We start from the raw sequence: 27,402 nt of genomic DNA, 5'->3' as shown, positions 1-27,402 counted from the left end.
GCTCTGTGGCCCAGGCTGGAGTGCAGTGGCACAATCTTGGCTTACTGCCACCTCCGCCTCCCGGGTTCAAGCAATTCTCCTGCCTCAGCCTCCTGAGTAGCTGGGATTACAGGTGCACACCACCACGCCTGGCTAATTTTTGTATTTTTAATAGAGACGGGGTTTCACCATGTTGGTCAGGCTGGTCTCCAACTCCTGACCTTGTGATCCACCCACCTCAGCCTCTCAAGGTGCTGGGGTTACAGGCTTTAGCCACTGCACCTACCCTCATGATTAGTAGATCACAGTTAATAAAATTAGCAGATCTGTTATACATTTTAATGAATGCTTATTAAACACATCTCTTTGGCAGTGCACCTCCTGATGAGCTGGGTTAGCGTAGGGGTGTGAGGGCTGGGCCAGCTGCTTTGATTGCTGCTTTGACAACAGTATTTTCCCTTGTCCCTCATTGATCCCAGTAAGAGGAAAGTTGTGCCTTTCCTTTGTAAAGTGGGAGGGGACACCCAGGAAAGGACGGCCAGATTGGTGCATAACTCAGACTCCGAGCAGTTTCAGGCATGAGTGCACGTGAACAAATAGATAGAAAGTGATTCCTCAAGGCCTGGTGGTGCTCACGCATCCTTCTTGATACTTGCATGCTGAGAAGGTAGAGACGCTCACCAGGTGATTCTTCTGCCCTCTCAAGGCTGAGAGAGCTGCTCTGTGAGGGCACGGTGTGGTGCTTCAGGATGTGGCCTCTCAGTCATGTCTGCCTGGGCTTCGGTCCCATCGCGGCGGCTTCGTGGGTGTGCCTTATCAGTGTCGTCCTCTGTAGTGAGTTCAGGCATCACAGCAGCTCTCTTATGGAGTGGCTGTGGGAAGGAAATCCAAGAATTCATGGAAGGCCTCCAGTCCAGCGCCTCGTCCCTCACACACTTGCAGTCGATAGGAGCCGCTTTAAGCTGATGACTTCCTCTGTGATTTGTGATTGGAACATCAGCATTGAAAATGTTATGTGCCATATGAAGTGCAAAAGAGAAGAATTTACTAGTAGGATGTCTTTGCAAAAAATCCAAGGTGTCCCTGGGAAGTGGCTGCAGAAGAGAATGTTTCAGCTTGTGGAAATAATGAAGCCGTGCTGGGCTTTGCCTCAAGTGCGGAACATCTGCCTTCACGTTCTTCCGAGCCTGCTGTATAGTTCCCATAGGGAACTATACCTTTGAAATAAGTGACTCCTGGGAGGGGCTGCAGTGCAGTCACATGTTGTTGAATGGACACGTGCTTGTTTCGCTCCACTGTCAGGGTGAGAGTTTCTTTTTTTGCAATTTCTCTTATATCCTCTGAAGAAGGTTGGTTTGTTGGATTTTTTTTTTTTTTTTTTGAGATGGAGTCTTGCTGTGTCACCCAGGCTGTAGTGCAGTGGCGTGATTTCGGCTCGCTGCAAGCTCCGCCTCCCAGGTTCACGCCATTCTCCTGCCTCAGCCTCCTGAGTAGCTGGGACTACAGGCACCCGCCACCACCCCCTGCTAATTTTTTTTTGTATTTTTAGTAGAGACGGGGTTTCACCATGTTAGCCAGGATGGTCTCGATCTCCTGACCTCATGATCTGCCTGCCACGGCCTCCCAAAGTGCTGGGATTACAGGCAAGAGCCACTGCGCCCGGCCGGTTTTTTTCCAGTTTCTCTAACCTCATATCTGAATGTTCTTAAAACTAGGAAAATTTAGTTTCTCTTCTGCCTATGATCGTTTCTGTGGCACTCTTCTGTCTGAACTTGACAAGCAGATACAGGTGAGAGAATGCAGGGGGCTAGCTAATTTATAATTGACTCTAACCCCAGATCAACCTGCTCTGATATTTCAGGCAAGGACCTACTTTCTGGCTCACATTTTCCCTTCTGTCAAAGGCGTTACCACTCGGATGTCTTCCTCAATGGTGTGTTCCTGCTCCTTTTGCCCTTCCAGTTGTCCTTCCCGAAACCCTGAAAAGTGGCTTGGAGCCATTGCTGCTCCTCCATGCGTCACCTAATCGTCATCTCTGATCTGTATTTAGGTGATCATTTAACCGGTCTTACCTTTATTTACTTTTTAAAGGAACTTTTTATTTTGAAATAATTACAGGCTTGTAGGAATTCGCAAAATAATTCAGAGAGTCCTGAACGTCTTTCCCCTTGCTCTCCCAGGGTGGAGAGACATTACATTGCTGTGGCTTTTCGCACCCGGGAAGTTGACATTTGGTGTTACTGTTAACTGCACCAAAAACCTTAGCCAGTTTTCTTCATTGTTTTTTGGTCTCCATTCATTTGTACATGGGCGGATGGTTCTGTGCAATTTTATCACAAGTGCAGATTCATGCAGCAACCACAATGGTGAAGATACAGGATTGGCCACCACGGCACAGCAACGTCATGCCTCATCTTTGTGTTTGTACCCACTGTACCTTCATCCTTGTCCCCTGGAAACCATTCATCTGTCCTCTCTCTCTGTAGTTTTGTCATGTCGAGAATGTTCTGTAGATGGAGTCATATGTTATGTTTGTAGATGGACCTCTCACTAAGCACAATGCCCTGGAGTTTGTTTTGGCCATTGTGGTGGCAGCGGCTGCCGCTCTTCACTGTGGAGTGGTATTCCACTGTAAGGATGGCCCAGGGGTTGCTCAGCTGTTCATGCATTCACACGTTGAAGGACTTGGGGATGATTTTTGGTATTTTGCTATGATGAATAAGGCTAATGTGAACATTTGTGTCTAGGTTTTTGTGTGAACACAAGTTTTCATTTCTTCCTCAAGGATTTTCTAAATTTCTGGAGGGCAGCCTGGCCTGATCCATAGTATGCAAATTAAGGAAATATTTCTAATCATTTGACCCGTAGAAAGAAAACAGAGATCCAGCAGAAGGGTGCTGTTGCAGAGCAAATGAATGAAAGAGTTCAACCATTAATGATAGGGCTCCTAAAATTTTCTTTCAAGACTATCCACTGTTAGGAGAATAAATGAGATTGGATTACAAAGACTTTAATGTATTTTTTTCATCTTTTTTAAAGATTCCTCAGACAAGAAGGAAAAGAAATCTTTTAGCCTTGAGGAAAAGTCCAAAATCTCCAAAAACCGTGTTCACTATATGAAATTCACAAAAGGTAAGATTAAGCATTTCTTTACTTGTTATTGAAATCTATGTGTTTGTCCTGAGTTGCTTGAAGCATTTTAGCTCTGGGCCAATAGCGACTTCATGCTTTATGGACAGCTCCGACTGCATTGCTGTGAAACAGTGCTGGAGTCTTGGCATTGACTGTGGTATGCCTGAGGATCTTGTTAGAATTCAGATCTAGGAGATCTGAGATGGGACCCAGATTAGGTTTTAGACTGTGAACAAGTCCTGTGGTGGAGCTAAAAAATGGAATCAGCTTATATTTAGAGGAAAACGGGACTTTATGTAGCTAGGTCAGAAAATAATTTTAATTTCTTTTCCAACATTTTTAGCTGCATGGTGTTTTTTCACAGCTGAAGGTTGGTGTTAAATAGCTCTTAATACGCCAGGTTAGAGAATTATGCTCTATATTGATACCTCCAGTGTGATAAAGCACACTCCCTGGTTGACCCTTTATTCCACGTAATTTCTCCATTTCACAGCGTAGGCATTCCATAGTCATTGCCAAGTCAGGTAAAAAGCCGTTTGAGACCTGGGTGAGAATTCCTATTCCTTCATCACCACCTCCCCAGCCCCTTCCCGGTATGTGATATCATTTGTGCATGCGGTTGTCGTCTTCAGCCACTAGGTGGCGATCTTGCATCGGAAAGAAGAATTTAAGCTACTAGAACCAACTTCCTAGTTTGTCTGTAGAACAGTATCATGAATTAGAAACCTACTTATTACATAGTTTACATAAGAAGCGTGATGATGCTGCTGATGCTGTGATATCTAGTCTCTGTTGATGGTTCTTTCCTGGGAGGTTGGATGTGTTTCTACCTTGATATGCCAGGAACAGCACATCTCTGCTTTGGTCTTCTGGGAATGTCATGCGTATCAGGGCATTGCTGGGAAGCTCTTAACTTGTACAGCCAGCCTGGATAGCAGTGGGAGCTGGAATCCCCACTACTCTGAAGTATTGATGATGCTTTTCATTTAGGGCCAGGAGCCCAAAAGTGAGGGCTGGGTTTGGTTGAGGTGAGAGGCCGTGGCAGAGCTGAGTGGATTGGGGATTGTGTGCAGGGAGAGGCTGGGCCTCCCTTCCCTCTCCAGCAGCCGTGGCTCTTCCGCTTCCTCCGTTCTTTCTCTCACGTGGAACTTTCTTGGCTGTCGCCCGTATCCCTTCTGACTGGGGTTCTTCTCCACCCCAGCCTGCTACGGAACAGAATACAGGCTTCCTTGGCCCTCAGTCCTTTTGAAGAGAGGGTACATGCTCACTTCATACCCAGTCCCTGAAATAGCATTTCTTTTTTCATTAGACTGTAGAGAAAAACTAGAGATCACAGAAGGTGCTGTTGCAGAGCAAATTAATAAAACTCAGTGACCTGTAACTTTCGGATGATGTGGCAGCCTTTTACGCTTTCACTTTTACAGGTAGAATCTTCTAATTTTCCTTTGGTGCCAGACTGCATGCATGATTTCATCTGAAGCATTTGCTGAGGCTGGGATAAGCCTCTGTAATCTGCTTTAATCTAATGGATGCCGGGAGCATCTGCTTTCTATTTCTAGTTAAGCCACTCCTTTGCTGGGTGACCCTGTGAGACTGCTGAGTGCCTCGTGCCTTCATTTTCTGTCTTCCAGCGAGGATTCTGTATCTATTAGCCTTGCCTGGGGAGAAGAGGGAGTCAGTATGCAGAATAGAAAGAGTCTCGGATCTATTGTCAGATTGCAGAGAAGAGCTGGAGTGGAGACGGGAAGGACATGCAGACTGGGCCTACGTAGGAAAGGGAGAAGGAAGCAAAAGTCCAGGGAGTGAAGAAAAGAATGGATTATCAGCTAGCTTTCCAATCACGGTGCAAACTTATTTTAAAGTTTCCTCTAGGGTGGACTATCTTAGATCACAGAAAATCTCACTCTGGCCATTACTCGCTCAGACAAGTCACCTACCCATTTCCCTTCAGACTCAGTTTCCTCTTTTGTAAAATGTGGATACATTTGTAAGTGACTATTAAGTTCTAAGGTAGGTTCTGTTTTATGATTTATTAGAAATGACCCATTTCATGGAAGTTTTGCTTTTTCAGCATTGTAGATAATAAAGATTTTCACCAGTGGGTATGCTGATAATGACTGTAACTCATTCACGTAGTTGATGAGGATGATTCATATTGTAACTCATGTATGGTCCAGGAAATCAAACAGGAAGATGCAATTGTACATAGCTTGGTAAGAGTGAAGATAAAAATTTTACTCTACTAAGATTACAGTAGCAAATAGTGTTGTAAAATTTGCTACTGGCTAAATATCAGCTGTATCATTATTTTTATTTTTATTTTGAGACAGGATCTCACTCTGTTGCCCAGGCTGGAGCACAGAGGAACAATCTCAGCTCACTGCAGACTTGACCTTCTGGGCTCAAGTGATCCTCCTGCCTTAGCCTCCCAACGTGCTGGGACTACAGGTGTGAGCCACTGCACCTGGTTGGTTATATCGTTTTAGTTCTGATATATAATTATTCCTTTCCCTGGTCCTGAGTTTATAATTCTAACTTGAGCTAATTTATTGTATAATTTTAAAAGTCAGTTTTATCATACTTATTTAAAGGCTCAACTCCGGCTTGGTTTGTGGTTTTTTGTATTTTTTTTTAATGCAAAATGTCTCTGCAGATAGAGGCTATATCTGCAGAGGGGAAAATGTCAATCGATACAAAGCCATTTCTGAGGTTTTCTGACTGGATGGTGAGACGTTGGCAGGAGAGCAGGAGAGCAGGAGAGCAGTGCTTCCTCCCCTCAGTTATGCAGTTGTTGGATGAAAGTTGCATAAACTGTAATTGTGCAGCTTTATCCTGGGAATCTTGCAGACTTCTTAATCCTTTGAGAGTTTGGGCTATTTTATGTGCTACTGAAACAAGGAAACTACATGCCTAACGCATGTGCAGGTGCTCGGCTTCCTGGTCGGGAAATACAGAATTGGTATTCACAGTGCAGTCAGCCCCGCCCCTCAGTCGCACACTGGTAGTGAGGAGCATTCAATCTCCTCTTCTGATTCTTTTGACATTTAAATAAATATCAGGTAGCACCTGGTAGGCTTTTTGAAAATTCTGACTCTTATTATTGGTTATTAGGGTCTGACCTGTGTCACTCACACTGACTCTTTCCACTTTCCTGGTTTATGGTGTCTTTTAGTGGAGTTACTCTTATCTTCTGCCCTGGGTTGACTGCCAGTTCTGTGTGTTTGCCATTTAAAAAAATAAAAATAAAAGTATGTCATTTTATTTGTCCTTCTTGATTGAATAATGCAAATGAATTTTCTAAACTATTGAAGCTACCTACATAAACCTTAAGTGTTTTTTTATTTTAGCAAACACATTCCTTGCCCTTCGCTTCTTTACTCTCGGCAGCTCAACTCTGCTTTTCCATAGAGTTGGTTTTTTGAGCCTCAGTTCTAATACAGCTTGTTGGGTTATTGCTAAACTGTTTCCAAACCATCTTGATTCCTAAGTTCTCGTGTCTGTGAAAGTTTTAATTGCCTCCCATGTGGATTTCTTGGTATTGTAAATGTGTCTGACTATAGCAGTAATGTTCCTCCCTTCCCAGTAGCTACTCTGATAGACTGGGAAACTGATAATCATGATTATTAGACAGACAGCTAAAGCAATCCTAAATAGAGTGTTCTTCCTTGAAAGCACCTGCTCATCCTTGCAGGAACTTTCAGTTTGACTCTTGGAGGCCTTTCTTACTGGTTCTGGAAATGTTACGCATTGAAGACTAATAGATGAACCAAATCCAGATAGATCTGTTTCCTATTCAGTTTTCTTCATTGTTGTTTTCTCTAAGTTTATCAACAGTATTTTGTATGATTTGACCATAATTCAGAACTGAAACAAATAAGCTTTTTAAATGCTTTTTAAATTTGTGGTATTTATTCAAAAGTGGCCATAATTTCCTGGTGTTTATAAGCTTTCCATCAGGACCGTTAATTAGTAACTATCTCAAGGTCACTTCCATCTTCACCTTTTTGTCCACCTTTTATGTTCCTTTCCACTGGTCTCTGACTCTTCTTTCTTCTCTGTGTTCTTGTTTTCCACATCAAATCCAGAGCAAGGCCTGTAACAATCCTGGTTTCTACATTTACTTAAGTGAACTTTGCTAAAGACTAAAAATTTCTGATACCAGAATCCATCATCAAAACTTTAGACACAGTTGCACCTTCATTGGTATAGCTTACTGTCTCTACCAGCTTGACAGTTTTCCCTTTGACTTTCAGATCTGTTTTGAATCTGTGTGTTCACATTTTGACATCGTGTTTTAAAACTGTGATCTCACATGTACCCTCTCTTCCTTCATCCCTCCAGCATTCCTTTTAGTCGAATTACTGTAAAAGAGACCTGAATTTGCATTTTCTAGAGTGTTTCTATTCCAGAGGATAGGTTAGGGATAGATGGCCAGTACACATTTTGAATTAAGTACAGCTGCCTTTTCTGAAGTACAAATTGTGCTTTGCGTTGGAAAATGGGTTGTGCTGGCAGCAAAGCTGTGAGGACATCTCTACACCTCCGATGAGTTTGTCCACCTCTTCCCGCTACAACCAGTTTTCTTCCCCACTTTCCCGGTTCATTTTCTGCCCTATCTGTGATGTGCATCGTCTGTTCTTAAGTAGGTTTTCTTTTGGGTCTTTTTGTGTGGGTCCTATTTAATCATAAATGAGAAGCAGGAGGGCTTAGTGTCAAGCTCAGGTAGGAAGGAGAGCAGCAGGCAGAGCCCAGAGGAGCCTGCCCTCCTGGCAGGAACAGGTCATACCGCCTGGGCCACTTCATCTGGTACTGCTGCCTAGGAAACTGGTTTTGGCACCTGGTTTTGCATTAAATTGAAGGGTGTTTTGTTTTTTTAATTTCACGGAGTCACTGAGCAATATCATATTTAAGTGCCCCAGTGATAGTCAGTGAACTAGAACCTTCTGGGTCATGACATTACTTTGCCAAGTCAGTGTGCTACAGGAAACCAAGAAGACAAGTGAGTCTGTGACGGTGGAACTCGGCTTCCAGCGTGAGACTCACATTTCTGTGTCTGACCCAGAACCTCCCTCGCCCAGAGCCTCAAGCCTTTACATGGAGTAGTTACATTTTAAAATGCATTTACCATGCCGTTGACAAATGGGACTAGATTTGGCCGACTTCTCACAGAGGATTATTGGGTAGAAGTGGAAATTCCAAAGAAGTGAATTTTAAATTAGTTGATTTGTGGGTTTGAAATGAAAGAGTTTAGTGTTTTAAATAAGAACCATAGAGCCATTTAATTTCCTACTCTCCCTATGTAGCTTTTTATTTAGAGACAATATAGCTAGAGCAGTAAAGAACATTTTAAGAAGGAAAATCTGAAACCCTGTCACCCTTATACAATATTTTTGATTTACATATATTCTTTTAAAATTTTTATTTGTTGAGTTAATTATTAAGGTCCTGTGTGTCAAATATGATACGTTCTCATTCATGTGCATATGTGGAGTCTGGAGCTGTGTATCTAGTAATATTTTTTCATGTGTATTTCGTAATCTTCTAAGTAGGTAGCTCATGTCTCTGAAGCAAATGAGATCTATTTTTAAATGAGGAACCCAGAGACCCAGGAATTGCACCTTGAGGGCATAGCGGGAGTAGGGTGAGCTGTAGAATTTAGCTTTCCTTGCAGTCAGTATGCTCTAGGTTGTTTCTACAATTAAGAGAATGTCAAGAGTTCTGGTTCTAAAACATTTACTTGGTTTTAAAATTTAATTAATTTTGTTTACTAATGAAAGAGTTGTAATGAAAAAGTGGGTAGAAAGTCAGTAGTTACAAAATTGTTTCTTTCTTTCCCAAAAGCCATTTTCCTTTGAGGTGCTGCATAGTTCATGTCTGCGCTCCTTCTTTTAGGAAGAACGGTCTTACTGAAAAGCATCACATTGTTTTTCTAGGGAAGGATCTGTCATCTCGGAGCAAAACAGATCTTGACTGCATTTTTGGGAAAAGACAGAGTAAGAAGACTCCCGAGGTATAAAGCCACATACAGTTTCCGTGTTCCGCTTTAATACTGTCTGATTTTCACCTGTGTATAGGACTGTTTCTATCTATGACTAGTACTTTTCTGACAAAGTTTCCAAAACACTTTGGAGGCTTCATGCACAGCCTAGATATGATCCTTTTAATAATATTAGTGGGTACATAATGTTTTATAAGGAATCTTTAAAAAAAAGAATAAGTGTTTTCTGGTGTTTGTCTTTTGTTCTTTTTGTTTTGGTGTGAGGACTAGATTAAACTTGGGGAAGAATACCCATTGCCGATACAATCAGAGGGGAAAATATCTCTTCCATGGCCGAGAAGGGGAGGGATTTTGTCTGTTCTGCTCAAACTGCGTTACTCCATTTGGAATGGAGGTGGGAGGAAGCATGTCACCTTCATTCTCTAGAACCAGCCTGTCCCATTCTAACAGCATTTGAGACAGCGCTAGATCAGCACCATCTGTAAGGGGGTTTGATGGGTATTTCCTCTATTATACAATATTATTTGCCTTACAACTAGAAGAAAAGAATGGGGTGACTAAACTACACCCTCAATGGAATGAAATCCATAATTTATTCTAATTATTAAATTGGGCTGTATAATATTGCAAAGAATTTTTTGTGCCGTTTTGAAGTGTAAGAGACAGCCCTGGATATAGTTTGAGATATATTAGGATTATGGATTTTTAAAGATAACAGGCTAAAAATATTTAGAACTGGCATTGTCTGAGAAAATCTGGAATATATGGTTGTGACCACTATTACTCAGCTAATCTGGTATGTTGTACTGATGATCTTTTATTGGTTTGTAGCCAGGGCCCTTGGTGACCATAGAACAAAAAAGACGACTTGGTTTATTGATTCCTGGCATTTTTCCAGACTGACAGAAATCTTTATTTCTAGGGTGGTAATTTGTTTCTTAATAGTAATAATTTTTAGAGAGTCCAGAATTACCAGTGGTTAGAAGTCTCATTTGGTGATTCCCTGTGCAGATTGGGACTGAATTCCTGGGTCTTTTAGCCCCTGTGTGCCCCTGCACCCTCAGCAGATGGAAGCAGCAGGCTGGGAAAGGATACCTGGCTTTGGTGCCTGCGCGGACTATGCTGAGTCACGGGATAGGCAGTGGTCACTAGGGAGGAGCCGCTCTGACATCAGGCCGTGCCGGCTGCTCCTTCACAAGGGGCTGCTGGAAACAGCCATGGTCAGACAGGCTGGCTTCTGGTTGTACCTCTGCCCTCAGTGCTCACCGTGAGACCTGGACTACGCCACTCTTCCTTGTTCACCAAGGACATGGCCTCTGGCTTATCCCAGCCTCCTCTCCAACCCCTCTTCCTTGACTCTCTCAGTCGTCTCCGTGTCCTCAGGAAGAACTAGAATTCCAGTCCCGCGCCTCTTGCACTCCATCTCCTTTGCTCTGCCCAACAGCTGCCCCCACCCCACGATCACACCCTGAGCCTTTGTATCAACTCCACGTCCCTCCCATTCCTTGAGATCACCCCCATCTCCCCAGCCGCATGGGGCTCACGTGCCTTCTATACTGGCGTTTCCACATCCCTGCACGTTGATCCTCTCTTCTGCCTGCCGCTCACCCACCACCCCCAGCCTTTGCCTTCCCGGACACCCTCTGTGAAAATGTACAGTTGAACAGATCAGGGAGGGAAATATTACTTGTGAGCTTTTGTAGAACTTTAAGAGAATTTATGTGTTTGGTGCAGAAAGCTCTTAGTTGTAAGACATCAGAGGTTTCTGATCCTCTGGCAGATTTCTGTTTGAGAATTTATTGGTGTTGGGTGCCTTGAGGTTTTCAACACTGTGTGGTGTTACTTGACTCTTTGGTAGCTAAGTCATATTAAAGTGAGACACCCACCTGTGTTTGAGGAGCTTCAAAAGCAGTTCCCTAATGCTAGCCCCAGGAAAATCTCTTTTGGTCCAGTGTGTGTAGAGATGATCAACCTTGATGCAACATCGTGTTTTGTGTGAGATTTCCATTAGTGACATCTCTCTCTCTCTTCCAGTTCAGTGTTTTCTTCCAGTGATAAATTTAGGTCCTACCTTTTGGTGAGGTGGTCTTCTACCAGGCCCTGCTCTCCGTCTGTAGCCATAGTTCTCAACAAGGTCGTCCTGGCATTGCCTAATGAGCTTTAAACAAATGCTAATGCCAGGGTTCTGCCCAAGACCGATTAAATTAAATCTTGGGTCAGGGTCCAGGTATCTATATTACAAAAGGAGAAAAATTAAAAAAAATTTTTTTTAATTCCTCCCCAACTGTTGCAGCAGTTATTCTGACGTTCAGTAAGGAGCGAGGGTTGAGAACACGGGGATAGCCTGCCATGCAGCTGTACTGAGAGCTTCTGGCTTCCGGGTCGTGAGTAACCCTGAGGACAGAGCTCCTCAAGTCCTGCCGTGTGTACAGGTCTTCCTTGTCAAACTGCAGATTCCAACTCAGGAAGCCTGGGCGGGGGCTGAGAGCGTGTACATCCCCATCCGAGGAGCCCCCAGGTGACGCTGCTGCTGGCCTGTGTGCCACACTGAGGAGGTCGCGTCTAGGCAGTATTTTCCATTTGACATGCCCGCATGTGTGCAGAAAACAGAATCTATTTAAATGTAATCACATTTAAGACAGACAGAGTATCTTTCTATAAAGCAAAATGACCTCTACATTTATCTTTGACATCCATGTGGATTTTCATATGTTAAGTTTGCTTTTATTGAGGTATACCGGTACCTTCCTTGAGTAGACTATTGCTAAGAAACCTTACCTTGTTAGTTACAACAGCCCTTATAGTCAAAGGCAGGAGGACTTTGATCAGATTTGTTTGAAAATACAACCTCTTTCGGCTCCCATCCTCAGTTGGCGGGTATGTTGCATGTTGTTGCTTCGCTTGACTCTCATAGCCCCGTCGGTCTGGATTTATATTTGGCATTGCAGAGGCCAAGGTGTTGCTGGAGGTCACCTACCTCCAGAGTCCTGGAAACCGTGGTAGTCGGGCCATTAAGGTAGCAGTAGCTCTGTGGGTGCTCTCGTTAGGTGCTGATGCTGATCTGTCTTCAGCATCCAGAGTTCCAGAACCTTGGCGTTAACTACGTTCTTGGCTTGGGTAACAGCATCACCCTTGCAATAAGGGAAGCCTACTGATTTTAATTTCTACAGCTCCTGACTGCCATCGTAGAATTCCAATTTTATTAAGCACCTGTATGCCAAACCCTGTGCTGGATTTTTCTCATTTCATCCTCACAGCAATCCCGTCATGTAAACATCAGTATCTCCTCTGTAGCAGTGAGGAAACTGAGGCACAGAGAGAATTATTAGAACGCTCCAAAATGGCACACGTGGGCTTTAAATCTGTGTCCCTCCAATTCCAAAATCAGCCTTTCTCCTATACAGCAGTCCTGCCGAAGTTAATGAACTCTTTCTCATTTAACAAAAAATCTACATCTAAGGGGGTTAGTTAGGCCTTAGCAGCTTCTGTTGAGCTTCACCGGAGACACCAGTGGTTAATGCTGTATCGTAACTTTGTGGGAAAATGATTGGCTGTTGCTATTTTGTGGAAAATAATGGTTTAAATTTCAAAACTTCTTTACCTTACCTCTAGTCAGAGGTGAGCTGTTAGGGGTTGACAAGCATGTGACCAGGTGTCCAGGCCAGCCTAAAGAACGACTTGACTTCCTTATTGGCTGGAGGCTGAATTAAGAAAGAGCTTGAGCATCTGGAGCATAGATGTTGTGTTGCTTGTGTATTTTTTCGTCTCTCTATTGAACTGGATGATCTGAATATATTTATATCTAAGAAACATCTGCAGCCCTTGATTAATAGTCATGAGGGTTTTTTCTTTAACTTTTTATAGATGAACAGGATGTTGCAAAGATAGTACAGGGGTTCTGTGTACCCTTCATCTGGTTTTCCCCAGTGGTTACATCTTACGTAACTACAGTACAGCATGATGAAACCAGGAAATTGGCATTGGTACCATCTGCTCATACAGCTCTATGCCCCTTTATCACATTTGTGGATTGTGTAACCATTATTATCTCAGTGAAGATCCTGAACTATTTCATTACCACCAAGGCCTCCCTCGTGCTAACCCCAATCATAGTTGCATACCCCTCCAACACCGCCCGTGACCCTGGCAATCACAGCTGCCGACAGAATTGTCTGATTAGGAGTGGAATATCGTGTGTACAGACCACATGGTCTCTCCGTTTGATGCTGAGGCTGCTCAGATCTGCAGGGGTCACTACCCAGTGCTAAAGGCCGGTTGTCGTTTCCATGATCTACTTCCTGCACTTAGCCATGCTCAGTGTTATTTTCTATTTTATGAGTCTTTAGAGAACTCCTTGTAGAGATCAAATCATTTGATGTCTTTAAAGTTCACTCCAATTGGTTAAATCATCTACTTAATAACTTCAGGAGTATGTTAAACTGTGAAGTGATATGTAAGTACAAAGTGGTATCGTGACAAGTTTTGTCATCTGTAGCCTGCTGGTGTTGGAGAGCTCATGGTGTTGGCAGTATCTCAGGGTACACTCACTGTAGTGAGTTTGTGACCTCCTTTAAATTGCATGCAAAACGTGTGTGGGCCCACGTGCAGAGCTTTCATTGGATTTTGGCAGGTGTCCTTGGTCCAAAAAAGCTTTAAAATCTAAGACTATGCATTTAAAAGTCTTCATTCAAAAAAAAAAAATTACTTAAAATGTAAATTTTCTTTGTGAGCATAGTAGGAATGAACTTTGTGTTGTGTAGTGGAACAAACTATGCCGAGTGAAGAATGTGCTCTCTTAATTATTTTGAATATAATGTATAGAAATTAAAAGAAAATTATATCAAAGCGAAACAACAATCCAAGCTAAATGCAAGATTTCTAGGACATGTTTATGAAACTTAAATCATGCTTTCTGTCCTCTCTCTGACCTTTTTGCGTCTAATAAAGAAATTGCTAGCTGGGCACAGTGGCTCGTGCCTATAATCCCAACATTTTGGGAGGCCGAGGCAGGAGGATTGCCTGAGCTCGAGTTTGAAACCAGCCTGGGCAACATAGTGAGACATCGTCTCTACCAAAAATTTAAAAAATTAGCCAGGCTCAGTGGCATCCACCTGTAGTCTCAGCTACTCAGGAGGCTGGAGATGGGAGGATTGCTTGAGTCTAGGAGATTGAGGCTGCAGTGAGCTATCATCACGCCACCGCACTCCAGCCTGGGTCACAGAGTGAGACCCTGTCTCAAAAAAACAAAAAAGAAAAAGAAGAAATTGCTTCACTGTGTTTTACATGTGGACTTTTTCATTTGTGGCATACACTGGCCAGCGAACACCTTAGAGAGGATTTGTGTTCTCATTCCTGGGTCCCCAGCATGTGACTGGCTCCAGTGCTTGGCACGTGGTAGAGATTCAGTCAGTTGAAGCCTCATCATTCTTCTCTTTTTAAAAAATGGACTTTGTTGCCATAAAAATCATGGTTTATATAGCATCATTGTTGATATTTGAAATGTCTTTTCCTTTTGAAACGTTCTAATAAATAAGTATTTCTTCTCTGAGAGTAGGAAGTACTCATAATCTACATTCTATGCCATGCACAATCTACTTGTGGATTCTTGAGAAAGGATTATTGAATAAATGTTTGCTCACACCATTTTATGTTTTTAAAAATCAATCCAATTTGCCAGAAACTGGCTTTCAGACCTTGCATTTCTCTCTAGAATAGTTTTTCACAGCTCTGGCTGTTTTTCATTGCTCAGAAGATAAAGCATTCCTACTGCTTGAAGGACTCTCCTCTGACTTTGTTGGTGCTTCGTGTTTCCTCCAGACACAGCAGCTGTCAGGAGGCGCTGTTTCCCTGCTGAATCCGGCTATTCAGAAGTACTGGTTTCAACGGTGAAAGACCATCACGAACTGCCAGTTGCTCTGAAAACTTCTCATAAAGTGTTCTGTGTGGGGACGGCTGGTTGCACATTTCTAATTTCCAAGTTCTTCCTTTTCCCACCATCTTTGTTGTATATTGATTTGGAAGATAATAACTGGTTTGGAGTGCACCTAAATTGGAGATGTATGCACTTTCTGTGGAGACAAAGAAATGATCGAAGATAATGAATTGAGATTCCCAGGGCCCCTTGAGACCTGCAGCTGGTACTTGTGCTGGCCGGTGCCTGCCGGGGCCTGTGTACATAAGCGTGTGTCTTCTCTCACTTGGTTTGCAATTTGAAGTTGGAGACACTGAAAAACAAATTCCATCAGTTCCTATCTGGTTGAACTTCCTGCTACTCTTTTTTTTTTCCTCTCTCATTTTTTTCCCTCCCCCACCTTCCCAGTTTCCTTCCTCTCTCCAGCTTGTTTCCGGATTGAGCCTTATCACTAGAGAAAATACTCCGAAACCGGAGTGAGGATGGAGAATGTGTTACCAGCATTCTCACTTCGTTTCTCTGTTTAGCATGCTTCTGGCATGGGCTCCTGGCAAAATAATTCTCCGTTTCTTCACCTCTCTAACCTGACTGAATTAGAACCGTCATGAGAGTTTCACTCTCCCAGGATACCAGATCAATAATCGTTTTCCTTTCTATTCTTCTGCTGGCTTTTGCTTTTTGAGGCAAAGCATGACTTCTTTGCAGTTTGTGTTCCTTTCTCATCTCTGTCAGTCTCCTTTTTTTCCCCATTGCTTGCTGATTATCCAGTCTGAAAATGAATTCCAAGCAGACGCTTCTGCTTTGCTTGGTGGAATTCATGAGGTATTTTGGACCATTCATTTTTCTGGTTGGATTCAATGCCTTAAGTTCCTCATGGGGAAGATCAATGAGAAGAGTCTCTTTATTGCCTTAATTTTTCAAGTGCCTTTTAATTCAAGGGTGTTTCTCCTTTTCTGAATTTTCACACTGATACCCAACATTTATGGTTAGGTGAGTTTCAAGAGGGGTTTATAGGAGGTGGACCCCCCTTCCTGCACCCATCGCTCCACCCTCCCCCCACTCCACATCTGGACACCAAAGTAATCTTCTAATTAAGAACCTTGTAGTTAGGGAGAACTATAAGCCCACAAACAAGCCAATTAATACACTTGAGTTCCAAAATTCATTTTTTCCCAACAGTGATGACTTCAGTAATTCTTGTCATCATTTTGACCATTGATAACAGAATCCTGATTCAAAATGATCTCTGTGAGCTGGGACAGTTGGCCAAAACATTTTCACTGCTTTAAGGTGAAAGCTTAGGAAGATACGTACAGTCATTTACTTCTAGAAAGATCTAATTTGCTAGCAGCTTGATGAAAATTAGTTAGAAGGTAGGACATGTATCCTGACCACAAGTTTAACCTAAGCCAAATTGTGTCTGGTCGCACCTGTCCTGAGCGCAGGCTGGGCGGTGTCAGGGAGGCTGGGCGGTGTCAGGGAGGCTGTGCCCACTTGGTGAAAGCAACAGACTTGTAGCTTGTGTTCCTCACAGGTGACTGTGCTTGAACGGCTCTGTGCGGGCCTGGGTGTCATGGGTGTCATGTTTTCAAGGAGTACGTTCAGGGATTTGCCTTCTGGGACAGTGGCGTCTGGAAAGCATGTCATGCACAGAAACAGATGGAAGAAATGGGTGTGGTTATCAGGGTGACAGTTTGGACAAAGGAAGAACTAGTACTGACCGATGAAATTCATTGAAAGGTAACAACTCAGGAAAAGGAAGCAGCCTGCATGGGCTGGCAGAGCTGCTGGCCACAGTGCACGTCTCCTGGGGAGTGCCCTGTGCAGGTTCTGGTACCAGGCAAGAGTCCCAGCTAAATGCATTCAAGCCCTTCCAGCTCTGACCTTCTCTCATTCTGGAGTAAAGAGAACACATGAAATGATCACATTTGAAACGGTGCTGGCAGGTTTAAGTCTTGACTTGAAGTTTTACGTTTTCCTCGACCACAAAGGAGAGGACATTACTTGGATTCTTCTTGATTCTTACATACTTGAGCAATTTTGGCTTTATCTACTTATGCGCTTTATTCAGTAGATGAATATGAAAGGCTCTTGATGTGTCCAAACAAGAGATGAAATAGACTTCAGGTAAAATAGCAAGTCATCTGTCTTAGCAGATTCAAGACTTAAAGAGTAACTGGAACTGTTGAGTGTCAAGGTGAAGTTACCTTCACCTTGGGTAGGGTGTTCCTATTTTATCTGTAAACTCAGTTATCTATAAATGAGTCTTGAGTTACTTGTTTGTGTAGCAGATTCTGTTTTCCAAAGATGGCCTCAGTGATACCTCTCATTCCACATGCTCTTCTAAGTGGGCCCTTACCACCTCCACACCAGGAGGTGGAGTCTGGCCCCCTCCCCTCTACCCAGGTGGGCCTGGAACTTGCTTGTAGCCAAGACAGTCTAGCAGTAGGGTTCCAGGTGACTTCTGAGGCCTGGTTGGCTGGAACACTTGCTCTTGAAGCTTTCATGTAAATGGTCCAGCTGCCCCGAGCCCCAAGCTGTGAGGAGGCCCAGTGCCCAGGCAAGCCCCCGTGGAGAGACCATGATCAGTGAGTTATGCAGGCACCCTGAGGTTGCCTGGGGAGCAGGTGCCTGGCCAGCTCCCCTTTTTGCTAGCTCTCCCCACCTTTTGACAATATCCGCGTGAGAGACCCTGAGCCAGGACTGCCCAGCCCAGCCCTTCCTGGAATTGCTAACCCACAGAAATAGGGTGAACAGGGAAATGGCTGATATGTTTGAAGCCACTGAGTGTCAGGATGGTTTATTGTGTAGATAAATGAAATGGCTGTCTCAGGATTTGTCTTCCTGTGGTTCTGTGATTAGACATTGATACCTGGTATCAAATATATATACCTGGTAGAACCATCTGAGCCAGTAGAATGAGGAAATCAGGTCATCTAATGAATGTTCTACTCTGGTTTCTTCTAAAGGGCAACTCGTTCAGGGCCATATAGTGTTGTGAATAGGCACTTGAGATCTCGTTTCATATGCCTGCATTTGAGCCCGAGAGTAGTTTGAAGACTGTGTGATTTGGGGCAAGTTATTTAACCTCTCTGAGCCCCAGCTTCTTCATTTGTAAATGGGGATAATAAAAGATCCAGGGAGGATTAAATAATAAGCCACGAAGAACTCTTAGCGAAGTGCCCAGCACATGGTAAATGCCCAGTGCAACTTAGCTGCTGCTGCTGTTGAGACCACTGTCGTCACAGTCAGCACCAACACTCTCACAGTTTAAAATGGCCAATAATAACTTATAGGAAACATCCTTTAGAACTGAGAAAATTGTATCTGTGTGTGCGTAGTCACAATATTTAATATAAACCTACTGAGTGAACAGGGTCATTGCTGAGAAGCACGTCCTTCTCAAAGTCCTCTAGTGAAGTGACTCTTGTCTGCCATTTTGCCATTACAGCAGTGGTAGAGGACATCCTAATGCGTCAGTTTTGTTTAATTGATGTTGAAGATAAGTAATGACTAAGGCAATGACATTCTAATACCATGTTCTCTGCAGTTTTGGGTGGAAGTACAGACATTTGGTTACTTGTTTTCCTTCACAGTAGTGAGCACCTGCTGACATGCTCGGTAGTTCCCTTGTTGACTGCTTGCCTTCCCTTAGGAGACTGGGATCCCCGTGAGGGCAGGAATTTTTATATTTCCTCATATCTAGAATTATGCCTGGCATGGAGTGGGTTCTCAATAAGGTTCTTGCTGAATTGAATTCATCTGTTGAAATAGGCCTTAAACAATTTGGGGACACAGGCAGGGAGCTGCTCATGCTCACTGAGTCTGTCAGGAGGCACAGACACACAGAAGAATTGGAAGTTGAGCTAGGCCTGAAGGGTAGGAGTTCTCTGGCTGGACAAGGCATCAAAAGGCAAAAGCAGCATGAGCCACGACTCGTCCCGGCCTCCAACACAAATGCCAGTGGGGTCCAGGAATATAACTAGCAATGTGGAAGTCATCGTTAAATCAGTTGGGAAGGAAGGAAACAGTAGTGTCTTGTCTGAAGGCTTCTGATATGGTTTGGATGTGTGTCCCCTCCAAACCCCATGTTGAATTGTAATCCCCAGTGTCGGAGATGTGGCTTGGTGGGAGGTGTTTGTGTTGTTGGGGCGGATCCCTTATGCATGACTTGATATCCTCATGGTAATGAATGAGTTCTCACTCTGAGTTCACACGAGATCTGGTTGTTTAAGAGCCTGGCACCTCCTCCTGCCATCTCGCCATGTGATGGGCTGGCTCTCCCTTCTCCTTCCATCATGGTTGGAAGCTTCCCAAGGCCTCACCAGGAGCAGATGCCATCGGCACACCTCCTATGCCACCTGCAGAACTGTGAGCCAAAATCAAACCTCTTTACTTTATAAATTACCCAGCCTCACGTATTTCTTTATAGCAATACAAAAACAGACTAACACAGCTTCCAAGATTCATAAAATTAGAATGATGAACGAGGATGGTGATGATAAACTGTGTGATTGCATAGCAAAGACGAGCTCCTTAGACCTGCCTTGATGAGTGTGCTGTCAGTGGACATGTTGAAGATGTGCTTCTTGTCCTGGATGTGTGAATGTTCCTATCTGTCCTCCTCTTGAACTTCACTTCTTTGTGTTTTCAGTGCCCTCACAGCATAGGAACAGGTAAGAAGCTTAGATAACCCACAGTGCAGTGGGATATTGGCTGGCTGGAGTGACTTTGGTGTGAATAGTGCTTGAGATGGGTTACTCACAGCCTCTTCTAATTCAGAGTGCAGGGAAAATGAGCCCCGTGAGTAAGAAGCATTACAGAGCTATATTTTCTATTGAGCACAGCTTTTGATAAAAGGAAGAAGAGCTAAATATTGACTTTTGGGGCCTGTTCTATCAGTGGTCTGTAAATCAACAGATAAATTATTGCTCTTCAGAAACAGAAAGGCTACTCTTTCGCTTGAAGACATGTGTGCCTTTCTTTTATTTGTTCTTTCTCTTTATTGGTAGAGGATCTTCCCTCCAGCCACTTGCTCCTTAGGGGTTTTGTTAAGGACTGAAGGGGAACTGAAGGGAGCTCTTTTGATTTATCTTCTGTTCTTTCCTTTTGGTCACTCCACAGGGCTAAAATAGCCGAGTTGGCTTTAATGTGTCGCCATTAGAGACCAAACATTAGCTGAAATAAACCATCATACCTCACAATGAAAAATGTCCTCTGATTGGCTAATTAATCAGTCAAAGGGGAATGACATGGCTCTCGGCTTGAGGGACTCTGCTAGAGAGAAACAGGCTGTTGATAAATGGTTTTCCAACAAATTCATATATCAAGGAAACTTAGTCATTTTTTAACTACAGTTTGTGTGACTGCAGTTTTTTTTCCAACTTTTCCTTTTCTGCTGCTCTTGCTTTTTAGGCTGTGTTTTTGTGTTGTTGATAGAAAAATATAGGAGTTTAGATATGAGAAAATAAATGCTTCCTACTTATTCATGTCAGATAGGCTGATTGGTTTTGACTATCTAGGTTTACCAATAGGTGAAAATCAGATTGTTTTTCCCAAGATGAAATTATCTTTTCCTGGCTTCCTTCCGAGTTAAGATCTCCAGCTTCTGGTCCACATTGCGTGAGTTAAAATCTTGGCTCTATCAGTTGCTAGCACTGCGCTACTGGACACGCTATGTAACCTCTCTGTACTTTAATTTTTGTATCTTTAAACAGGGATAATAGTAACATCATCTATTAGGACTGTTGTCAGAATTAAATGAGATCACATAAAGCATTTGAACAATGACTCATAGATAGCGATTATGTGTTGCGATAATGCTTGTTATTTTTAGCGATAATAGATAGATAGTGATAATGCTTGTTATTTTTTAATCAAAGTAATATATGCACCTAGATGTAAAAAAGTTAAGCTCCGCCAAACAGCTTTTAAAGAAAGAGCATTCTGTAGTCATGCTTGCCACTCCACCTCACAAGCCTCCTCCCTACAGCACTTTCAATTCTTCTTCAGTTATTTGGTATTTACCTTCATATTTTACAATAATAACTTGCATTGACATTTTTCCATGTCATAATTTTTAAAATGTGGACTTCTGTTTTGGTAGATTAAGATCTGGGCCTTTACACCACTCAAACTACTGATTGTATTGTATAATAATTAGTGAATTTGTTATTTGGGGTTTATATTTTTATTGCTATGTAAATATCATACCCTGCTAAGCCAAATAGTGTACAATAATATTTCCTGTAACAATTTTTGGTTGTTTTCTGATGGGAAACAAAAGCATTCTGTATATCTGTGTGATTTTGTTTTTTCCCTCTAGACTCTTTGGTAGCCTCTTAATATAAAACTTTCAGTGTGTCAGCTGCATCAGATCATCTGTCAGCTGGATCTGTCTCCCAGGAGACCTCTCTCTTAAGATTTCCACCTCCCAGCTCCCTCAGGACTAGTTGCTGGCTCGGCCATTTCCCTGGCCTCCTGGACTTTTCCCCAGCCTTGCTCCTTTTAGCTCCTCTGTGTCCTCACTCATCTTCCACAGCTTTCTGAAAAGGGCACAGGTCTGAAAATCTCTATTAATACTGTGGCAGGTGGTCTGGGTATAGAATTCTGAGTTGAAAATCATTTTCCTTCAGCATTTTGAAGGTATTACTCTAGTGTCTTCTGATAGCCATTGTTGCAGTTCTTATTTTAGTCCTTAGCACAGACCTGTTTATCTCATTTTCAGAAGGTTTTAGAATCTTAACATGCTTAGATTCTAAAACCCCATGGGAATGAGTTGGTTGGGCGTTTTTATTCACCAGGCACTTGGTAGAACTTTCAGTATGAAGATTCATATCCTTCCATGAGTTCTGGAACATTACCTGTTTCATAATTTTTTCCCCTCTGTTTTGTCAGGAAGCCAGTAGTTGAAGCACTGACATCTTGAATTCCTCCTCAGATTTTTCTTTTGTCTCCAATTTTTCTGTATCTTTGTTCTACTTTGGTGGGGGGGGGGGGATTTTCTTGATTTTTATTTTCCAAACTTCTTATTATAAGGTAAGTTTTGCTGTCATATTTTTAATTTTCAAGAGCTATGTCTTACTATTTCATTGTTTGTTATTTTTTAATAATGTCCCGTTCTTGTCTCATGGATACAACCGTATGTTCCTCGGCCTCTGGAGGCATTGTGTTTTTCACACATTCGCAGATTGTTTTCCTGTCTTGGTCCTCTGAGTTCCTCTTTTCTTTTGGTTTTGGTTTGCTCCCTTCTTGAGGGAGGATTTCCCCCACATAGTCCGATGATCCTTTGCCGTCCGCTGTAATTTAACAGTCAATTAATGAAGAGCCATTTGAAAGCTGTTTGCAGAGGCAGCCTTCTCAGATGGGGAGTTTGCCATTTCCTTAGGGAGCCCCCAGATGTCAGAGTTGGCGGGTCTTTCTGTCACTGGGGCTTGGCTTCTCTAGAGAAGCCCTCTCGCTGGGGCCATGGACGTGGGCTCTGGTGGACTAGTGGGGAGGTCCTCCTACATGCCCTGGCCTCCCTCCTGTCAGGAGCGCCTCCCCTGCCCTCCGCTGCATCCTAGGGCCTGCCGGCAGAGCCTCTGGGGGTCAGTTTTTCCAGGGGTTATACCTTCTGTTGCCTCACATGTTTCTCTTGTAGAGGAAACACTGGCTGCTGTTCCCCACTCTGGAAAGTGGTTGGGCCATTAGGCTCAGGGTATTCAGCAAATCGTTATTGAAGGAAAGGAGTGGAGAAAGACTAAGAGAAAACCCTTTCAATTCAAAAGGGTAACAAACCCTTTTCTCATCCATCAGTTCCACAATGTTATAAACTGTTTCCTCTCAATACATGTGAGAGGGGTGGGAATGGTTGCATTTTTCAAATCTTAGCCCTGGCATCATTCCCATTTTAAAACACAAACAGAAAACACAAAAACTTACTCTGTTTGCTCCTCAGATTTACTTCCTTATGAGTTGTATTTAAGTACGGCCGTGGTGTCATGGAGACCTCTCCCCCACACGTGCGTCCATAAGCTCCTACTGCAGCTTGTTGGATCCAAGCCTGCAGAAGGCTGAGAAAGCCCCCACTGTGCAGTGAGGGAGATGGTGCTCTGCCTCCTCCCTCAGCACTAGTGAGTGTGGCCCCTTCCTGTGCTCTGTCACCCACTCAGCACTAGTGTGGCCCCTTCCTGTGCTCTGTCACCCACTCAGCACTAGTGTGGCCCCTTCCTGTGCTCTGTCACCCACTCAGCACTAGTGTGGCCCCTTCCTGTGCTCTGCCACCCACTCAGCACTAGTGTGGCCCCTTCCTGTGCTCTGCCACCCACTCAGCACTAGTGTGGCCCCTTCCTGTGCTCTGTCACCCACTCAGCACTAGTGTGGCCCCTTCCTGTGCTCTGCCACCCACTCAGCACTAGTGTGGCCCCTTCCTGTGCTCTGTCACCCACTCAGCACTAGTGTGGCCCCTTCCTGTGCTCTGCCACCCACTCAGCACTAGTGTGGCCCCTTCCTGTGCTCTGTCACCCACTCAGCACTAGTGTGGCCCCTTCCTGTGCTCTGCCACCCACTCAGCACTAGTGTGGCCCCTTCTTGTGCTCTGTCACCCACTCAGCACTAGTGTGGCCCCTTCCTGTGCTCCGTCACCCACTCAGCACTAGTGTGGCCCCTTCCTGTGCTCCGCCACCCACTCAGCGCTAGTGTGGCCCCTTCCTGTGCTCTGCCACCCACTTGGCGCTAGTGTGGCTTCTTCCTGTGCTCTGCCACCCACTCAGCACTAGTATGGCTTCTTCCTGCAAGTTAAGCATGAATCTTCGAGTACTCTGGTTGTGTAAAGTGTATCATGGAAATATGCCATTCCTAACTTATCTTACTGAAACATGGGGTGGGTTGCAGAAAGTGCTCTGAGCCTCCATAAATACATGCTGGTTGTTATTACCCTGACGTGGATGTCTTTTGCGTGTGCCTCCTGTAGCCAGCAGGCTGTCTGTGCTGGATGCTTCCTCCAAGCACGCCCTGCAGGAGGTCGCAGCAGGTCAGGTAACTTGCCCCTGGCTCCATTTTCCTTTCCCACAGAAAGAATGTAAGGTGTTCTGCCAGGAGAGACAGGCCTCACCTATTGCAGGTTTGCCTTTCTTAGTAATAATAATTGTCCTATTGGGAAAGATTAGTGGAAACTGTAGTTGTGATGTGGAAGAGAAAAGAGGAATGAGCTGAGTGCCACCAGTGTTCACTTCAGTCCGAGGTCTGAACTCCCTTTGTAGCGTCAAACCAAGTCTTCTCGGGGGTCCTTCTTGAGTTTTTGATTAAAGTATAGGCAGGGTCACTTCATATGAGAATGATGTTGAGTAGATTAAACCCATACCCAGGGTTGTGGGGGACAAAGTACAAGCACTAAGCACATTTTTAATAATTGGATATCTTACTTAGCTAGAGTTGTTGGATCTTGAGTGTGATCTGTGATTTCTTTTTTTTTCTTTTGACATTACCAGGGCCTGCTGATTTTGTATTTTTAATCCTCCAGCATTCATCCTGCTTTTTCATTCCTTCCGATGAAACCATTCCTAATCATTATGACCCCTAAATTGTAATCCTAAGTAGCCTCCCCGGCCCCAGTGTTACCTACTTGCAGGGCATCCTTTCAGAGCGTTTTGAGAGCTTATTCTCAAAATCGGCTCTTCTCCAATGCTGCTGTCCCATGTCAGCAGTGCCCAGCGTATGACAGATGCAGCTCCCTTAACACACACACCAGACCCTTGCCCAGCTCACGCTAATCTGCTTCCCTGATGCCGATGCTTGCTGGCTCCTGGTACGGACCTCCCGGGACTCTTCTCACCCAGCTCTGGGTCACCCACTCTGCTGCTGCCTCTTTCAGGCCCCTGAGCACATTCTGGCTCATTGTTTTATTTGGCAGGTTTTTATTAAATTCTTCTGTGCTAGGTACTGTTCTAGGCTCTGGTGATGCGAGTCACTGCCCCCGGCGGCTAACAACGCAGTGACATCTTCATGGAAAGTTTCCTCATCTTCATCCTGCCTCTCACTGCGCTCTGCGTTGGTCTGAATTTGCTGATTACTGTCTGCTGCCTGGCATGCTGTCCTTTCAACAGTGTGTGTCTTCCTCTTCTGCCCATAGGACAGAGGCCATGGCTTTGTCCTTTCATAGGCCCTGGCTCAGGGTCGTTAGTAGTTGCTCACTAGGTAACTAGGTAACTACGAGTTCGGTGGTATAGTTAAAATGATAGCTAATTTGAACTTCTTTAATACTCATGGGAATCAAGGGTAGTTTTACATTGCAGGTTGATTTCCTTGCTTCTTAATTGATAGCCCTATGAAAGAATTATTAAGTTTCTCCTTCCTACTAAAATCCAGACACATTATCCACTATACTAAGAGTTATACAAAATTCACTTTCATAGTAAATCTGTTTTCAACAGAAAAAGAGTATTTTTCAGTCTAATAAAGAACCTACTATTTATGGTTCAGCCTTAGTACCACGGAAGTAGAACAAGCAGACCTTGTGTGCTCCTGACATAATGCAGTATAAATCTGAACTCTTCCTGCCAAAAAGCTGAACCTAAATCTAATCAAATCTCTAGAAGGATTTTTCATTCACAGAAAATATAAGTTATAGAGATGCAATCTTAGAAGGAAACAAACAAAAATCCAGAATGTGGGACAGAGCTCGAAACAATTGACCCAATTTCTACAATAAGTCAGTGGAATGAAAAAAAATATGGGATTGTGGGAAAGAATAGGGTGTGGTAACTAGAAAAACCCTAAAAGATACAAGTATCATGCGCTAGTGTAGGCTTTATTTAAGAGCTGATTTGAACCATAAAAAGACATCCATGAGCTGGTGAGGAATCTGATGATAGATCGCATTAGATGCCAAGAAATTATTGTCTGTTTGATTAGATGTGCTAATGGCATTGTGATTGTGTAAGGAAATTTCCGTACTTTTTAGTGGTTTTTACTGCAGCATTCAGGATGAAATGACTTGATGTCTGGGATTCACCTTAAAATATTTCAGCAAAGAACAAAGCAATGATGTAACAATGTGGCAAACTTTGTTAATTGTTGATAGGAATATTAGGGTTCACTAATTTTTTTTGTATATTTGAAATTTTTTGCACAATAAAAAAGTTTTTTTAATCTACTAATAATATGTTCTTTAATATTTATTTAGTCCCACCACAGAATGGTTTAATTTTGTGTGACATTGAAGTTCACAATGTCATGGTCATCCTGCAAGTGTGAAGTTGCTAGTGTCCAATTTATTTTTGCCCTCATATGTCCTAGTTTATTTCTTCCTTAAATCCTTTCAATAAGTCTTCTTGCTGTGTATACTAATATTAGTAGAAGTCAGGGCTGGAAGCAAACAAAGAGAAGAAAGATAGTTGTCCCAGGAGAATCCATATCTTGGTTCTTTACTGCAATATAATTCCCCAGTCCTCTGAGCAGAGCACCCCATCCCCCACCCTGGAGGTCTGGTACATTCCCTTCACAGAGATCTTCGCCCAGATCCCATGGGACAGAAGCGAGGTGTAGAAGCAGTAGAGTGCCTGGTTCCTCCGGGCCCCTGCCCTCTGTGTACTCCTGGCTAGGGGGGAAATCAAGGTTGAGAGTAGCAAGCAGTTAGGAAGATTTAGGAATGCAGAGTAACCAATAGGTTTTTGTTGATACTGGATTCTGGCAAAGAGATAGGAGTTCCAGAATGGGAGCAAGCCCAAAGAGTAATTTTTAAATCATAAGATGATGGAGTGGAGTACAAAGCTATTCCAGGCCTGGGATATCCAAATTTGATTGATGTCTCCAGAGTGCAGGTTGTCTTCATACACGTCAACCTTGTTCTTGTCTGTGGGGTGAAGTGCTCCAAGGGAATGTCATGAGTGTATCAGTGTATGAGTGACCTGCTGTGTGTAAGTCACAGAAGTTTGTCTCCTTGGCAATGGTTCCCCAGGTGCGGTCAGCCTTGTGAGCTTCCCCCTAAAGCAATTCTGTGTTCCAGGGGAGGGAGTTCCCTGGCATTGAATGCTGCAGGCTTTTTGACTTATTCCAAGGAAGTTCTTGATTATGCTAAAGTTTTTTTTTTCCCTTTGCTCTTCCGTCCCCCAAACTACCTTTTTAACTTGTTCATTTCTTTGAATCATTTGGGCCCTTTGCTTTTTCTTCTTTGTACATCTTCCAGTTTGTCAGTAGGATGTAGCTGGCACTTGTACGGCACGCATCGCATCTTCTGCTTCTCCATTGCAGGGATGGGGCAGTACTGTGAGATTGCTGCATTCCAGTGGTGCTTGTGCATTTCATGTTTTCCTTGACACTTTCTGTGACAAGGTCTCTCATGGGGCCAGGACGATACCCGTGGTCAGCGATGGAGGTTCCTTTATCTTTTAGGCAAATCTGT

The 27,402-nt window shown here is 43.6% G+C and overlaps 1 protein-coding gene across 2 annotated transcripts in view; it reads left to right on the top strand.

Annotated features, from left to right (window-relative positions):
- PINX1 (PIN2 (TERF1) interacting telomerase inhibitor 1) overlaps positions 1–27,402 on the top strand; it is a 76,464-nt gene that overhangs the window by 11,153 nt on the left and 37,909 nt on the right. Inside the window, exons 5-6 of one of the 2 annotated variants that reach the window (XM_008969909.4) lie at positions 3,019–3,111; positions 9,045–9,121. In XM_008969909.4, coding sequence (XP_008968157.3) covers positions 3,019–3,111; positions 9,045–9,121 — 170 coding nt within the window. The remainder of the gene's footprint in view (positions 1–3,018; positions 3,112–9,044; positions 9,122–27,402) is intronic. The other variant, XM_014343671.4, reaches the window with a different exon arrangement.

Source organism: Pan paniscus, chromosome 7 (genome assembly GCF_029289425.2).
Source record: "Pan paniscus chromosome 7, NHGRI_mPanPan1-v2.0_pri, whole genome shotgun sequence".
NCBI classification, from domain to species: domain Eukaryota; kingdom Metazoa; phylum Chordata; class Mammalia; order Primates; family Hominidae; genus Pan; species Pan paniscus.
Note: the sequence above shows the minus strand (reverse complement) of the source record. Positions and strands in the feature narration are given on the sequence as shown.